At 30.8% G+C, this 17,538-nt stretch overlaps 1 protein-coding gene across 7 annotated transcripts in view; it reads right to left on the reverse strand.

Moving 5' to 3' along the window:
* Nucleotides 1–17,538, reverse strand: part of LOC127699443 (uncharacterized) — a 114,839-nt gene that overhangs the window by 64,278 nt on the left and 33,023 nt on the right. Inside the window, exons 1-2 of one of the 7 annotated variants that reach the window (XM_052203036.1) lie at nt 12,381–13,651; nt 2,994–3,163 (exon numbers count right to left, since the gene is read on the reverse strand). The exons of 4 other annotated variants lie outside the window; for them this stretch is intronic. In XM_052203036.1, the coding sequence (XP_052058996.1) occupies nt 2,994–3,163; nt 12,381–12,935 (725 nt within the window). In that variant the 5' untranslated portion in view covers nt 12,936–13,651. Of the gene's footprint in view, nt 1–2,993; nt 3,164–12,380; nt 13,652–17,538 lie in introns of those variants that run through there. 2 more of the 7 variants (XM_052203038.1, XM_052203037.1) reach the window with 2 other exon arrangements.

Here is a 17,538-nt window from a genome sequence, read left to right on the forward strand (position 1 = left end):
CTCATACCACATCTTCTTATATCTATATAGAGATGTCATTATAAGTTACCATGATTTACAGAAATGGTGATAGTGATGTCATCATAAGTTACCATGACTTATAGAAATGGTGATAGTGATGTCATCATAAGTTACCATGACTTATAGAAATGGTGATAGTGATGTCATCATAAGTTACCATGACTTATAGAAATGGTGATAGTGATGTCATCATAATGATAATGATGCTTTGTTTCTGCTAGTTTTTTTGTTTTGTTTTTTTTAAGTTTTTTTTTTTGGTTTGAGGAAAAGGGGTTGTTCTCAGTATTTGCAATTTTTTTCTTTCCTGGGATTTCCTCAGAATACAAAATGTTGAAGCATACTGTGTATTTAACTTCTTATTTTCTTCGTTACATTTTTCATCATCTTTGCTTGCAAAACATAATCTTTCTTCAATAACACACCAATCAAGTCAACTCAAGCCCATTTTGTTGTTGTCTATTTGTGACAATTTTGATTGGATATTGAAAATCAGAAAATTCCCCCAATTCAAAAAATAAGACACTTACAAATTTGCATAAGTGAAGATGCTATTCTATTTATAATCCGTCCTGTGTAATTTATCTATAAGATCAAATATATCATTGGATAGATTTATGCTATTTGAAATCTTGGATTGGTTATTCTTTTTATTTCAATGACTTCAAAAGTAGAGAATGCAAGGAACAACATCTTTCTCTGCACATTTTCTCAATTCATTATGATGTAACATCATTCACACTATCCTGAGAACACCCATTGTTGTAAATGAAATAATTTTGCAAATGAAATAAACTATAAATCCTGTAATTTCACTCTTTTGACATCATACAACAATGGGTGTTCTCAGGATAGTGTGAATGATGTTACAACATGATGTAAATTATAGTTTTACATTTACTGGGAGATCACAGTGGTTCAGTATAACCAATTTAATAAATAGGCATAAACATATTTAGTATAATAAAGGTTATGTCATGATTGTTGTTGTTATTAAACTTAATTTGAAATAAATACAAAAAAATGTTTCCAGTGAACAGCGCATATATTACCATTTGAATTCCAGAAATATTTTGTTAGGCCTTTTTTTTTGAAGAACAATAATTCACAATATAACTATGCAGGGCCACATTAATTCCAATTACTCTATTTTAAGATATGAATGCATATGAATTAAGGGGAGAATACTTGACATTCGAATTGTAATTCATTATTCACCACATTTTTTCCAAAATGTAATCATTAAAGACCAGTAGCATATGATTATACTAAAATCTGTAACAAAGATTTCCTAGTTTTAAAATCCTCAATAATTCAAGAAACAGCTTCAGTATAATATGTTCATTAAATTGTTGTTTAAATTTTCCTTTCGTATTGCCTATTTTAAAGAAATACTAAACTATTCTGTTTTTCTACATTAAATATCTCTGTATACAAGCCATAGAATTAATTGTCAACAATATTTAAGGAGGTTCAAATGAATACTTCACAACATAAATACCCAGATATGTGTTGCAAACTAAATACAACATAATTACCATTTTAGCTGAGCTTCCTCTATCTTTCATTAAAATACAGTAATATGGGAGATAACTCTAATTTGGTTACTAATCAAAATCTGAACAATGACATGAAAAGATAACTCTTGGTGACCTGCCTCAAAATATATTTTTTCTTACACTAAGAAAGATAACTCTAATATAGAATAGGGCTTGATTTTAAACAAATTGAAAAATTTAAATATAATAATATTTTGCATTTAAAAAGTAAAATCTCCCCCCTTACAGCAACCCAGTAAAATGACTAACCTGTCCTATTTAGGAAGCTGTATTTTAAGAAGAAGAAGAAGAAGAAGAAGAAGAAGAAAGTATAATGAAACATATTTTTTCCTGTATTTTTTTTCTGCATTTTAGAAAATAAACTCATAAACTACAATAATATTGGCTCATTTTAAGTTTTCTTCATTAAAAGAGAAACAACCTAACCAAAAAGATGTTTTGCAATAAAATGTCTTGTGTAAAGATGTTGATACAGGTAAACAAATTTTGGGGGTGTATGTATAAGATTGCCAAATTAGGTCAAAAACTGACATTTTGACTTCATAGTAACATCACATACAAAATTTCTATCTCAATATTTATCAAATTAAGAAAACTTTGAATGAACTGGAGAATTTTACAGTTTTTGCAATTCTAACAGCCTAATAAAGGCTCAAAACATACCTTAAAAATTCCATAAAACAAAATAATAAATGAAATGACCAAATCAAACATACATTATTGTCAATCCTAAATCAATCTTTTGGACTGACTGTTTAAATATAATGGAAGTATATGTTTGCTTGTCATAATTTGTTCATTGTTTTCATTTTTGATTGAAGGGTTTTAGAGGTTCATTCAAAGAGAATCTGCCTGTTAAAACCACATAAATCTTATAATACCTGCAGTAAAAATACTTTCCCACAAACCCTATTGTCACCACACATCAAGCATTTCTAAATATATACATAGATATACTTTGAGATTTGGAAGAATGTCAATTATATAAAGTTCTGCTGAAAAAACAAGTTCATACTCTGACCTCCTAAGAATAAATACCCTCACTCATAATTCAAAGTATTGTTAAATAGAAAGAAGGTGACTGACAGATAGAAAAGTGCTCAAATGTTATAATTCATTACTATCAAGCTAATGAACAAATATGAAGTAATTTTTTTTTCAGTAGTACCTGAGAAAAGTGATGCATAAATATTTGTTGGACAAGCAGACAACAAGGTGAATGCAATATTAAAATGGTAGAATAAATTGAAAAGATTCTTAAGCAATAGACCATTGGAAATTGTAATTTGCACAATGCTGTAAATAGCCCATTGACAAAATTATTTTATTATCACACAGGAGTCCTTTCAAGACAATGCATTTGTATAACAAACAAGTAAGGATACACTTTTGCTTCCACCAATAGCTGTGACCTACCTGGTTGGCTGTAAACGTATCGGCAAAGTCTGCCGTCTGTGGTTCTGCATTAGTTTAAAACGAATCATTCTATGCGAGTACATCTGTATTGGGGTGAGACTCCCCGTATTTCTGAGAAGATTGAGTTGTTGGTTGATCTGCATTTGTGATAATAGTCGTCCAGTATCTAACTATTAATAGAAATGATAAAGCTAATTAAAAACAATTGTAAAATTTAAGTTGGAAAATATATACGAAAAGGTTTTAAAAAAAACCTACGAATATTTCAAAGCTGCTTTTTTCAATCTATGACAATTTTTTCAAAAAAGCTATTCAATTGTTCTTGTGTCATAATTTCATATCCCTTAATTGATATATGATAATAGAGAATGATATTAGTATATTATTGAATTGTTAACCTTATTCAAGAAAGAAAGTTCTTTTCAATATAAAAACAAGCATATATGTACGGACACCATTTCCCGCTCCTACTATCATTTTTAACACGTTCAATGAACTGCATAATTTGGGTCAAAACTGTAATTTGGAACTTGTGTACTATGTTTCCAGTTGATCGGACCACAATTTCATGGTAATCGACCCAAAACCCATTTTTATTCAGAAGAAGGGACAGATGGACTCTAACCAGAAAACATAATGCCCCTACTATCATTGGAAAGGCTTAACAATTGGGAAATAAGACTGCATTTATTTTGGTGAAATAATTTGATAGTGAACATTAACTGTGACATCTTATATTTTACATCCATTAAGGACCCTAAACAAGATAAGGGAGACAACAAAAAATCTGTAAGACATATTTTACTCCATCATACATACTGATATTTTCCTTAAAAAATGTTCCCTTCTCATGTTTTCAATTTTTCCCTAATATTTTGCAACCCTTTCTTTTTCCCCAAGCTATGCACTTTATAACAGAAACCTCCTTGTTTCTCAATACTTTTTAAATAAACTTACATCTAAAATACACTTCCAGAAAATTCATGAAATTTTTGATAGTTCTAACATATTTTTCATGTAGTTTGACATTCATTTATTCAAATATGAAAATCCATTGACATCTTTTTTACAAACCAAAATAATAATTTTTCAAAGGTTTGTATCCCAAAACCAGGCAAGATCTATCTTTATTTTTCAATAATATTTCTGTGTTATACAAAGGTGACATGGAAAAGGGTGTTATATATGATAGTTCTCATTGCTGTGTGTGATACTGGTAAACATTCAAAGCTTTTATTACAATTCTTTATGTTGACTGTTCACACATATTAACAATGGTGAGTCAGAGACACTTATCAAGATATATGAAAGGATTTGACAAGCATAAATTATACCTAATCATATGTTTCAAATAAAAAGTTCTTCCTTGATTATTCAAAATTTAGAAATTATTAAGAAACTTAAAGGGTCCAACTCACTCCAGAAAAAAAATGACCTTAAATAGATCATATATTCTTTTTAGGTCCTTTTTGGTCATTTTGCTCCTCACATATCTAAGTACTTATACATCTTTTGCTTCAAAATTTTAGGTTTAATGTTCCAAATAAAGGTAAATCAAGAAAAGAGTCTGTACACACCAAATTTATAAACTGTTACATATCAAATAAAGTGGTCTTACCAATATTGAAAATGACAAACTTATCCATTTTGTGTATTAAGTTTCCAATGATCCAAGAATGTTCTCAATCAATTACAGCTTCATGTGTACACTATTAATTTCTATTTACTGTATTATTTAAATATGATAAAAAATATTGATTCTGTCTACATATTCCAGTAATATCCTTTAATAATATACTTCAAAACACATCGAATTAGTTATTGAATTAACTGAACTTTATTTTCAATGATCAATTTCAGTCTTTGTATTCTAGTACTTTAAGATGTCATTTTCCTGCTTTGTGAATAGAATTGTACTAATCCATTTCATAATATCAAAATGAACTTATAGCATGTTTCAATATTCCAGTAGGGCTTTGATTTCTATTTCAATAATGCATTACTGAAATTTCATTTCCATTATAACAAAAACTATCTCAAATTGACAATTTTCTTTCCATGGAATAAAAGGGAATAATCCATTAAAAATAACAATTTTATCCTTGGAATGCAAATAGATTTAAATGTTATATTTGACAAGTTGAAGTCACCTAGGTCCACTTATTGGCTGTTTGATGGCCACTAGTAAGTCCTCTACAAATATACTAATATTTAATGTGATAAGTTGTTGGATTTCAACATAAGAGGTTCCTAGGGTAAGAAAAACCCTCTAACAATCAATAACAACACATAGCTGAGATATTTTTTTTTTATTACAAAGGCAATATCTTTAATATCTAATTATATTTTGTCACTGATTTGACCTTGATTTAATAGTTCACTAGACTTTTAAATTACTGTCATCCTCTAATGGACCTCATTGGCATATCTTTTTTACTATTTTAAAAATCTGCTAATTATGAGTTCCATGATGGTGGTGTTACAACAATGCATCAATGTAACCGTTTAATCCATTACTTTAATCTAAATGACTCCAAAAATCTTAATATTTAAATCTACTTAATTTCAAAAATATCCCGCAGTAAGTCCTACCGTTTTTTTATTGTTTTCAACTTAACTTATACAATATTTTTTTAATCTTTGTATTGCTTTTTTTATTCAGAAAAAGTGTAAGTACTGCTAAACAATTGAATTAAAGACTGTAAAGAGAAAAGCTCAAACACTAAGCAAAGCTGTTAACTTTGTTCTGTAAAACATAAATGTATATCTGGTAAAAACAACAATCTTATTTATATATATTCATATATTTTTGATCAACAAATGAAAGGTTTTGTAGGAGTACTTCACAAAATTTAAATGAAAGCCATGATTGCTCTTTTATTTGTAGGTTACATCATAACAAAAAATATATAAGGGTAAGTTAATGTTTGGGGCCATCTTGTTTGTGCTGTATATAGGTGTCAAAATAGAAAACCTTAAAGAAAATATCTAGATTTTAAGCAGCCTATGTTTATTTTTATTCAGGATGATTACAGGTCATGTTATATTAGGATATCTTGGTACTACACTGAGATGCTAAGGAGTTAGTTTTAGACATGTCACCCTACTTGGAAACATAATATTCTGACTCATTGATATTCTGAGGCTTTGGCTCTTATGCAAAAATTAAAAACAATCTGACGAAAGAGCAGGAATTATAAATTTAAAATTGGGGATTGTACCAATCGCCTAGACTAATGGGAAATAAGCTATCATTAGAACATTAAAGGAGGTTTCTCTTGTTGAATACCACCAGTAAGAGTGGTCAAACAGAATGATTAGTTTCTAATATTTCATGGAATCAAGGGAAACTGAATCTTACAACACTAGTGATATGAACTTTATGGTAGACTACAATTACTTGCACCAAAATCATGAAAAGAAGGTCAATGTGGCCTACTTTGTCTGGATGTAGTTCCAGTTTAGAATTATTTTTTTTTAAATAGTTCAATCGGAAATTCTTTTGTCCTTGATGTAGTTCATGTTTAGAAGATGCTACATTTTGGAAAAAAGATAGATTGTGAAGTAAAAGTGAATTAAAGTCAGTTACATTAAAAAAAAAAAATAGTTCAATCTGACCTACTTTTGTCCTAGTTGCTGACCTAATCTGTACACTCACTTACTGTGCAGCTGAATTCATGTTCGGATGAAAATTAAAATGATTCTTTAATTTTTGTAATTACAAAGCATATTGTGATGCATCATTGGTTAATCAGGTGATTGCAAAAGAAGAGTTGCTCCCCCTTATTACTGTTACTAAAATCCTAACAGCTACAGCTTATTTTCCTTGCATTAAAGAATCTGGAGAGAGCACAATAAAAAGCTTTCTCTTATTAAAGGAGTAGGTCCGGTTAGGGCCGATTTTGGCCTCAAAATTCAAGTTCATCTGAAGAAAGATTTTGGACACTTTTTAAACACTTAGGTGTCTACTTCAGTTGATTCAATCAGTTTATGTGAAAGATTTGAACTGATTTAGTCATTAAAGACGCTCAAATTCAAGCTTGAATAAGAAAAATCTATCAAATATGCCATAATATGTCACTTTTCAGATGGTTTTTTGTCAAAAATGAAAGTGGCCGCATCCGTGTTCATTCTCAACCTTTATATATGTTATGTATTATCATCAAATACAACTTACATTTAAATATTTAGAATGAACACAAATGCGACCACTTCCATTTCAGACGGAAACCGTCTAAAAATTAACCAAAATGCTAAAATTTCGAAGATTTCAGTAATATAGCATGACTTAATGATGCTAGTACCCGATACATGTGCATTGTATTGTCAAAAACAGCCAAAATTTATGTAACAGAAGTATTCTTCTTTCCAATAAATAGCTAAAAAATTACATTTTAACAATTTTGTAAAACTGCTACATTTTGGGGCCAAAAAGGGGTCTTACTGGGCTTACTCCTTTGTTACTTAAGCATTTTAAAAAATTTTGGCCTGAATTATCTGGTTTGCTCTGGTGACCGACCAATGAATATAAATGTTGCTATTAATACATAGGTGAAAGATTAATCTGAATATATAATAAATCAATGGAACAATACTGATTTGTAATCCCACAATCTTATTGAAGAGGAATTAAGAAGTTTTCATTTGGACTAATATTTTCAACAGCCCAAGAATGCAAAAACTTATAATGAATCAAAGTTTTAAATAATCTTGTGTTATACTTTCAGAGAAAAGTTCGAAAAAAAAAAAGCATATAAATACCAGAACTAAGCCATGTCAATGTAACAGCCACTATGTTCCGTCAGTTACTTTGTTCCGGCGGAACTTTTCAACTAGTTATTTCGTTCCAATGGAACTTTCCAACTAGTTGTTTTATTCCGAGTGCAGTCAAAAAGTTCCGGAAAAAAGTAGCTAGTTGAAAAGTCCCGGAACAATGTAGCTAGTTGAATAGTTCTGGTGGAACAGAACAACTAGTTACATCGTTCCAAATATACCATATTTCTTCCTTTTTGTAGAAAGAGGGGGAAGAATGAGTATCAGTATATATAAGAGCAAATCATTAATTCACAAGAATACCTAACGCACTGAAAGGGGTTTCTTTGAGGACAAATATGCAAAATTTAAGTTGTATTTCATAGCTCACATAAAACGGAATGAGTTGCATTATCATGCAAATTTAGTATTCATAGTACCCTCAAGAGAGGGAAGAATACCCCCCTCCTCATGTGGTTCTTTGCATCAATTCTCCAAATGGAACTTTGTGACTGGTTGATAAGTTCCGTTGGAACTTTTGGGCTAGTTTGTTAGTTCCGGTTTTAACTTATTTGCCAAAGAGGAACTTTGTGGCTAGTTGATAAGTTCCATTTGAATTTTGTAATCAGTATCTTGGTTTCCCTTTGAAAGGTTCAAATATAATATGTTGCGCTTTTACTTTGCATCAATTCTCCAAATGGAACTTTCTACCTGGTTGAGTTCCGTTGGAACTTTTGGGCTAGTTTGTTAGTTCCGTGTTTGACTAATTTGGCAAAAAGGAACTTTCTAACTAGTTGATATGTTCCGTTGGAACTTTTCAACTAGTCGCTTTGTTCCGGTGGAACTTTTAAACCAGAGGAAGAACAAAGTAACTAGTTAATAAGTTCCTCCGGAACTTTTCGGCTAGTTAGTTCTTTCCGCCCGGAACTTTTCAACATTGGAACAAAAGAGCATTTACATCAACACCAATTAGACTTTCCATTCTAAAGTAATTGACTTTTCCAGTAACATTTCCATTCTATAATTATCTTTGATAGTAAACAGCCTTGGATACTCAGACCTGATCTATCAGAGTCTTTCACAGGAACAAATCATGTTCAACATTTAGACTGAAATCTGAACTGTACAGAAAATGGATGAATCTGGTTTATTACTCTTCTGTTGTATTTTTAGTAATCACAGTAAATTGGTTGATTGGGCTTACCACAGCTAGTATATAACCGATGTTAAGCTGGAGCTTGAAAAATAGTAATCCAATAAATGGTTGCCATTGAAAATTATGAAAAAAAGATGTACACCCTCATTTCAATTTGATTAGACTTTGCCTTAATATGTTTGGTTTTTATCAACTTATTCTTAAGGAATACCTGCAAGTTAGAGTAATGTGTGCATAACATCTCCCTGAATACATTAAAAACCTAGTTGTTCTTCTTGAAAAACATTTTTTGAACATACCTATTAAACTATACCTCCAGTAGAAAAGTCTTTAGTTTTGGTTTTTTATATTGGTCTTTTTTTTTTGGAGAGGGAGGGGAGTTTTACTGTCTATTGTAGAAAATTACTCTCTAGATGATTTTTTGTTATTTTTGTCATAGGGTTGCTGTCTTATTGACGTATATGTCACATCTCCAGTTGTTCATATTGTGATCACTTTATTTCAGAGCTTTAATAATTCTGCATACAAGTCTATTGAAAACACTTTAATTCATCTTCTTATTTCTATATTAACCTTTATCTTTAAAATCCACAAAAATTTGATACTTGATGAATAATAATGAATCCACAGTATATTTAATGAGAAAGGACAGGGTACTTCAATGGACTTATTTGGTCAAGTTTTTCATGCAAATTTGAACTTTTAATTTGATATTTCAATTCATGTTTACTCTAAAATTAAAAGTTTGTTCTTACGTTGTACAGTGTTACACCATTGTCCAAGCTAGGTTACTAGGAGGGTTGAGTGCTCACAAACATCTTTTAACTCTTCCACATTTTATATGTGCCTGTCGCAATTCAGGAGTCTATAATTTAGTGGTTATCTTTGGTTGATGTCTTTGTTTTTTGTCTATTGTTTTGTCATAAATCAGTTTTTTTTTAATTTGAATTGTTTCACATTTTGTTATTTTCAGAGACTTTTAAAGCTGACTATAAGGTAAGGGTTTTGCTCATTGTTGAAGATGGTACAGTGACCTACAGTTTCTTAAACCCACTTCATATGGACTCTGTTAGAGAGTTATTTCATTGGCATTCATACCACATCTTCTTATTTCATATAAAATGGTAGGTCAGGATCCATGATATCCAAAAAAAAAAAAGAGTTTTCGTAAATACTCATAGATTTTGGATGATACTTTTATGGTTATTAGACCAAAAATATTATGCATAAAAATTCCACTAAATAGTTTTCCCTAGTATTTGTTTTTATGAACAATATTTTATACACATATTTACTTGGTTCATGCATGCACCCAATTTCAAAAGAAAAATTAAACTTTGACCACGTTTAGTCCATAAAATCTAGGGGAGTATTTATAATCTTTGAAAGACATAAAAGTTTAATCATCAATTATTTCACCAAAAAAAGGCACACTATTTTGCAATAATGCAATTTTAAGGTAAAATAGGGCTGGCTAAATGTATCTCCTCCTTGTACGCATTATGCTTTACAATATTTTTGTGTGTGTAACAGTTCCATGTATTAAAAAAAATGTTGACAACAGTTTTACAATCATCCACATTGCTAGGTCATTTTCTTTGAAACTGTCTAGTTTAGAATTAAATTTGACTTTTAAGACTGAACTAAAGCAAAATTCTTAATCACAATTTGCAAAATTGACATGTGAAAATTTGAACAGCTATCATACATACAAGTATGCAATTTTGGTATTCCAAGCCATAATGAGTAATATTAAAAGTATAAAAGTACAGATTATACTGAAATGAAAAGTGTAAATTTTATCCAATTTGTCCATGAACTTTTGGATCAACCTTTGTTAGTATTAACTTTGATTTGAGCTCTGCTTCAAGACAACACTTTTAAGACCCCCAACTTTTTTTAATGTATATCATACATCTGACAAATACACCTGTCTATTGTTGAATGTAAAAATAAGAAGATGTGGTATGATTGCCAATGAGACAACTCTCCACCAGAGACCAAACGACATAGAAGTTAACAACTATAGGTCACTGTACGGCCTTCAATAATGAGCAAAACCCATACAACATAGTCAGCTATATAAGGCCTCGAAATGACAAATGTAAAAAATTTCAAATGAGAAAACTAACAGCCTGATTTATGTACTAAACAAGGTAAAAAGAATATTGTTGTAGACTATTTTCCTCTCAATGTCTTTTTGTTATTTGTATCTTTGGGTTGCTGTCTCATTGAAGTATACCCTACATCTCCTTTTATTCCAATGTATATTAGTAAATTCCTCAAACAGCTTTTGGTATTTAGTGGGGGGGATTTTTTCATAACATATTTATAAGTTAATGTGTAATCCATTTTAATCCACGCAAAAACGTCCTAAATATTTATGAAAACACTTTCTTACCTTAGGATAGAAACCAGGTACAGACTGGCTACGTTCACGAAAATATATTTCTCGTATTTTATCCTTAAATTCCATCTTTTTTTTTAAAAATTTTATGTATATTTCAAACACTACTTGACTGCATCAATGTACATATCTGGTAAATAAGTCCACTATGCAAGACTTAAATTTTACATAATCCCTTTATATTAAGGTATAAATACTTTTAACAGACCTTCCCATAGTGTAGTTTATTTACCTTGTATATACTAATGAAACCAATGACCTCTTCTAAACATAAAAATTTTATTTTTGCTTAATACCTCTCAAAATATGTTTTTTTTTTTTTAAATAATTGAATACTCATCTGTTTTAGTTAAAATATAGAATTATTCAATATTAATAAAACTTGGTATAATAATACACCTTATCGCTATTCCCGCTTGACCCGAGAATCTGTCCCGCTCGAACTTTTGACGTCATACAACAATCACTTTTCCATTGTGGCGTCAGACATTTTCTATTATGACGTCAAAATTTTACGGGAACTTGTGTGATGTCCAGTAATGGCGGACAAATAGCGATAAGGTGTATTGGATGCAGTCCTCTAATTGATTTTTAAACTTTTTTTGTTGTTATAAATGGTTATTAGTAAGTTAAAACAGTAATTAACAATGTTCTAATGCGATAGTAAAACTATCTGAAAATTCTATGCTTATCCAAAATTTATAATGTTTTGATCAGTGAACCATGAAAATAAGGTCAATGTTTAGTGAATCCAGTAAGCTGGACATAACAATGATTTCATGAACAAAATTGACATTTAATTACAGCAACCGAGAATATGATTTGATCACAAATACTGAACATTGGTCAATGAACCATGAAAATGAGATCAAAGCCAGATGTTCCCTAGCTGTCACATAGACTATAATCCTTACAATATGAGCCCCAAAAAATTACTATAGCTAAAATTGAGTCAAGAGAAATACAAAAAAAAACAAAAAAAGGCACCAATATATGCAAATCAACTTAAGTCTAATTGTCCCTTATTACTTCAATTTTTTTTTTTCATTACCAGTAATAAATATACATTTACCTCAGATTCTGATGGGCTAGGAGATTGCATAGCTCTGATCTTGTTGACAGTTTCACATACAGTACATTTACAGGATATTCCGTGTTCTCTATGTTCACGAAAAACTTTGTCTACAGGTGATGCACTAATTATCCTTGATGCTTCACAAACATTGCAGGAATTTCGACAATTTCTGTCTTTATTGTGCAAATGTACAAGTTTTGGTAATTTAAGAACATCTTCTTTACTAGTATCTGATCTATTAAAAACTTTGGATATGTTTTCTGCTTCCTTCTCCAGTCGTGATGTCCATCTTAGTCGTATAGTTTCTTCTTCTCTCTTCTCATAATGTACATTGTCAAGTGTTTCAAATTTCTTTACTTCAAATCGTCTGGTTTTCTCTGGCAAGGGTATGATATCATCAGGACTCTGTTTATTTTTCTGTGGATCATTAATCTGTGGTAAACTAAAACGTACAACTTTCGCACGTTTGTGGACAGGCTGGTTTAAAATATATCGAATCTTCTGACGAGCTAAAGGATCACGCTTTTGTGTCAATAATCGAGGAAACTTCATTGTAGTTCATAAAAAAAATCCCACTCATTTTCAAAGTTAAATTATGAATCATAAAACTTCTATAATTTTTTTACTTACTGCAATCTGCTGTTGAGTACATTAAAGCCACGGTTTATTCCTTCATTTTGAACAAAACAAAACAATTTAAATTATGTAATAATATAGTTTTGAGCTTGAAGTACATATCTTTTAAATAATATCCTGAAAATCTTGTAAGTCCCATGCTGTGATGTACGGAAAATGTTAAAGGGTACTCCAATTCACATATTCTGATACATATTAATACATATTAAACACATTATAAACTTGAATTATTTGTTATTCAATTTTCTACGACAAAATGTCATCAGTTACAAAAATGCCATTTATTCTATGAGTACTAGTATTATGTCGTCACATTTAGGGTGAATACAAATGATACCCATCGGTTAAGTGTTGCCAAAATTTGTAACGGTTCAGCATTCCCATAAAAAAGATGACTGCATTAAAAACCTATTCACAATCTTCAAAATAGTCTAGTCTATTGACAACTTCAAAATTTTCTTCAAATCTGAAAAACTATCTGATAAAGAAAATCTATGGATTAAGACATTTTTATTTTAGTTTTCATTTGTTGAGCCAGTACTGATTAAAGAAGGGTTTATCAAGGATTCTCTTTAAATACTCATTTAATAAATGGAAAATCTAAGGTTTATTGCAAATACAATATGTCAATATTTCAAAAATATTTTAAGGAAAAATTAAACTAACAAATATTTAAAATCATAATTAAGATTACAAATCATTTATTAATAAAAACACCCATAATACACCCCCTAGATCGGTTCAAGATAATTCATAAAATAATTCAACAATTCATGAATCTAATTTCAAATCATTTAACAGAGTATCAGTACATCAAAGTGTGGACGGTGTTGCATTACATGGGGTCACCCCAGACGGGTGGTGTATTCAATAGTCACAATGTATTAAAACATGCAAATTAAATCAGTTAACAATATATAAGGTTTAAATCAGACTAATTCTGAATGAGCTCGTTCAATAGGTTTTGACTGATGATAAACATATAAAACTGAAGTCTTTATGGCCTTTGACAAAGCCACTGTAGGTTTATATTTATATCTTATAAAATGATTCAAAGCCAAGACATTGTAATTGAAATACTTAACTGTATAACATGTTCCATATCATTCATAGCAAAAATTTAAATTGCAAAACTTGTAATAAAAATAAATTCACCTCAAATGGGGAGGACATCTTTATTCATTCCTAGATTCTTAAAAGAAAAGTAAATAAACTTTTAAAGACTGATTCATAAGCATGAGAAAATGGACTGTACTGCACAAACCAAAATACATGTTTCAACCAGTCAAAACAAAGATGTCAGTTAGAGTTATCTCCCATTGAAAGTATTTACCATATGCATGCACAATGTCAATATTTTATGTATCACAAATCCATTACTTCTTTAATATTTTCATACATAGAAATTTTAATTTACCTATGATTTTGTTAATTTGATATTATTTTATTAGTATCCACATCTTTATACTTTCCCCTGTGTTTAACTCATATTAGTTATATTCACCCTCCCTGGATTGTATAATTCTTATGTTCCATGTCATTTAAAGTTTTTCCTCCTACATATCAAAATAGTCAATATTTTTCTTTCCCGCTGTGTACAACTTACAATTATTTTTATCATTACAACTTCATCTGTATGGAACATTTTATATCATCATATATTTCAAAGGAGCATTTACTTGTGTACCATCACCTGTCAGTGTGCATCTAATATTTCATATTTATGATCCTTTTCCCAGTGTGGAATTAAAATATTTCATAAACTTTCCCCTGTGTGCCACCCAAATGTTCACATTATTCTATTCCACTTGTGGCAACTAAAAAGTTTCATCACATTGCACCTTCACATGTTTCATATCAAATTTTCTACAGCATTATACCTTACCCAGTGACTACCTAATATTAAATATTCCACATATTTTCTTTGTTATGAAACATGCTTACCACGTTAGACCATTAATCTAAAACCATGGTACTGGAATTAGTATAATATTTCAAACATTTATTTAAAAATGTTGACCATACAAAAATGTATCGGAATGCGAAAGTAAATTTAAATCTCTGCAAGCAAACAAAGTGGCAAATATTTCTTGCATTCGTATCGTGGCAAGAATAATTCAACTAAAAATCAAATAGACCAGTAAGATCTGCAATGTGAGTTTACAAAATGAAAGGAGATAAATTTGGACTGCAACTTAAAAAAGAGGGTATTTTGACTGTACTCTAATCTTTCAACATGCCACATATGTCCCCATAACGGGCTGTTACACTTAGGACTCTTTAACCAACAGAGAGCAAGGCACTCTCCATACACAAAAACAACCATCACATGTATAATAATAATATGCAGGCTTTGGATGGTAAAGATAACCACTGAATCCCATTAAATGAGCTGTTTTTAAACCTATTTGGAGAAGGAAAAAAGCATTTACAATGACATTTGTAGCAGTTTCTAAAACTGCTTGCATATACATATCCTGAAAAATGTATTTGTCTCTTGTTAAAAACAATAATGAGATGATTTAAATAATGAATTAATAAAACTTCTCATTATAACACCACAAATACAGCTAAAAACATAAAATTCTATTTTGTATGACATTCAAAGCTGCAATTAAAATGTAGTCATCATAATAACTAGAGGCTTTCAAGAGCCTGTGTTGCTCACCTGATTCTACTTTGGTTATGGAAATCATGTAAAAATAGATTAAAATCATAACAGATACCCTAATAATGATTGAGGCCAAAGGACAAAATACGATAAGGCCCTTTTTTGGCCCCCCTATTTTCTCGTTTTTTAAATTTTGTTTTGGAAAGCTACTTATCACGTTAAAATATTCCCTGAGGTTTGAAGTTTGTTTGGATGAACTTCAAAACCATTAATTTCAGAAAATGGGTGAGGTGAGGGGGGTAAAAGGGCACCAAAAACCCCAAAAGAAGGAAAAAGTACGATTTTTGGCCATTGTTTCTTAAGATTTAATAGCGTGCGCCTACGTGACCCGGAGAAAATTATGGCGATTTAGACAGCAAAAACAGTTCACATGACATTGGAATAGAAAAATTCCTGGGTCACGTTGGCGCAGACACTAAAAAACTAAAAATTAGTTGTACGGAACACCTACAAAGTGAATAATAATTACAATATTTGAATAATAACATAAAGTTTACCCCCTCACCTCACCCAGTTGCTAAAACTAGTGTTTTTGAAGTTCATCCAAACAAACTTCAAACCTCAGGGAATATTTTAACATAATAAGTAGCTTTCCAAAACAGAATTTGAAAAATGAGAAAATAGGGGGGCCAAAAACAGGCCTTATCGTACCTTGTCCTTTGGTTTAATATTGGCCCCGTAATTTAATCAAAAGCAGAAAACTTTTGTAAAGTTTACAGAAACTACCAATAAATTCATTGACATTGTACAAAATGACTTTATAAGGACAATAACTCCAACAAGATGTCAATTGACAATTTTGCTCATGTTGACTTATGTGTAGATCTTCTTTTCTTGATATTTTTGCAGTTTACAGTATATCTCAATCTATAAAGATACATGTATTAAGGTATTCATTAGCACCTCATAAGGAACATTTATGCCATGTTTGGTTTCATTCCATTCAGTGCTCCTCTAGAAGAAGCATTTGTATGTATTTCCCATAGGGTCTTATGTTAAACTAAGTCCCCTGCTGGTGGCCATCTTGGATGATGGTTCGGCTACAAAGTTAAACAACACTTGGTCAGCACCTCATTAGGAACATTCATGCCATGTTTGGTTTCATTCTATTCAGTGGTTCTCTAGAAGAAAGCATTTGTATTTATCTCCCATAGGGTCCTATGTTAAACTTACTCCCCCTGCTGGCAGCCATCTTGGATGACAAATCAGCTACAAAGTAACTACACTTGGTCAGCACCTCAAAAGAAACATTCTTACCATGTTTGGTTTCAATCCATTAAGCGGTTTTCTAGAAGAAGACATTTGTATATATTTCCCATAGGATCCTTTGTTAAACTAAGTCCCCCTTTGGCAGCCATCTTGGTTGATGGATTTGCTACAAAGTAACAACATTTGGTCAGCACCTCATTTGAACATTCATGCCATGTTTGGTTTCATTCCATTCAGTGGTCTTCAAAAGAAGACTTTTGTATGTATTTTACATAGGGTCCTTTGTTAAACTAAGTTCCCCGCTTGCAGCCATCTTGGATGATTGATTGGCTACAAAGTAACAACACTTGGTCAGCACCTCATAAGGAACATTCATGCCATGTTTGGTTTCATTCCATTCAGTGGTTCTCTAGAAGTTCAAAATGTAAAAAGTTAACGACGACGACGATGACGAACGCCAATTGATGAGAAAAGCTCACTTGGCCCTGTGGGCCAGGTGAGCTAAAAATGTGTTTACTGTATAATATCTATACTATAGTACCCACTTCATACATTAAAATTCATGGTATGAATCTGAAGAAAATTAAAATAGTTTTGTATTTCATTCATTCACTTGTTGTAAATGATATTATTCTGAAG

This window comes from Mytilus californianus, unplaced genomic scaffold (assembly GCF_021869535.1).
Source record: "Mytilus californianus isolate M0D057914Y unplaced genomic scaffold, xbMytCali1.0.p SCAF_1, whole genome shotgun sequence".
In the NCBI taxonomy this organism is placed as follows: Eukaryota; Metazoa; Mollusca; class Bivalvia; order Mytilida; family Mytilidae; genus Mytilus; species Mytilus californianus.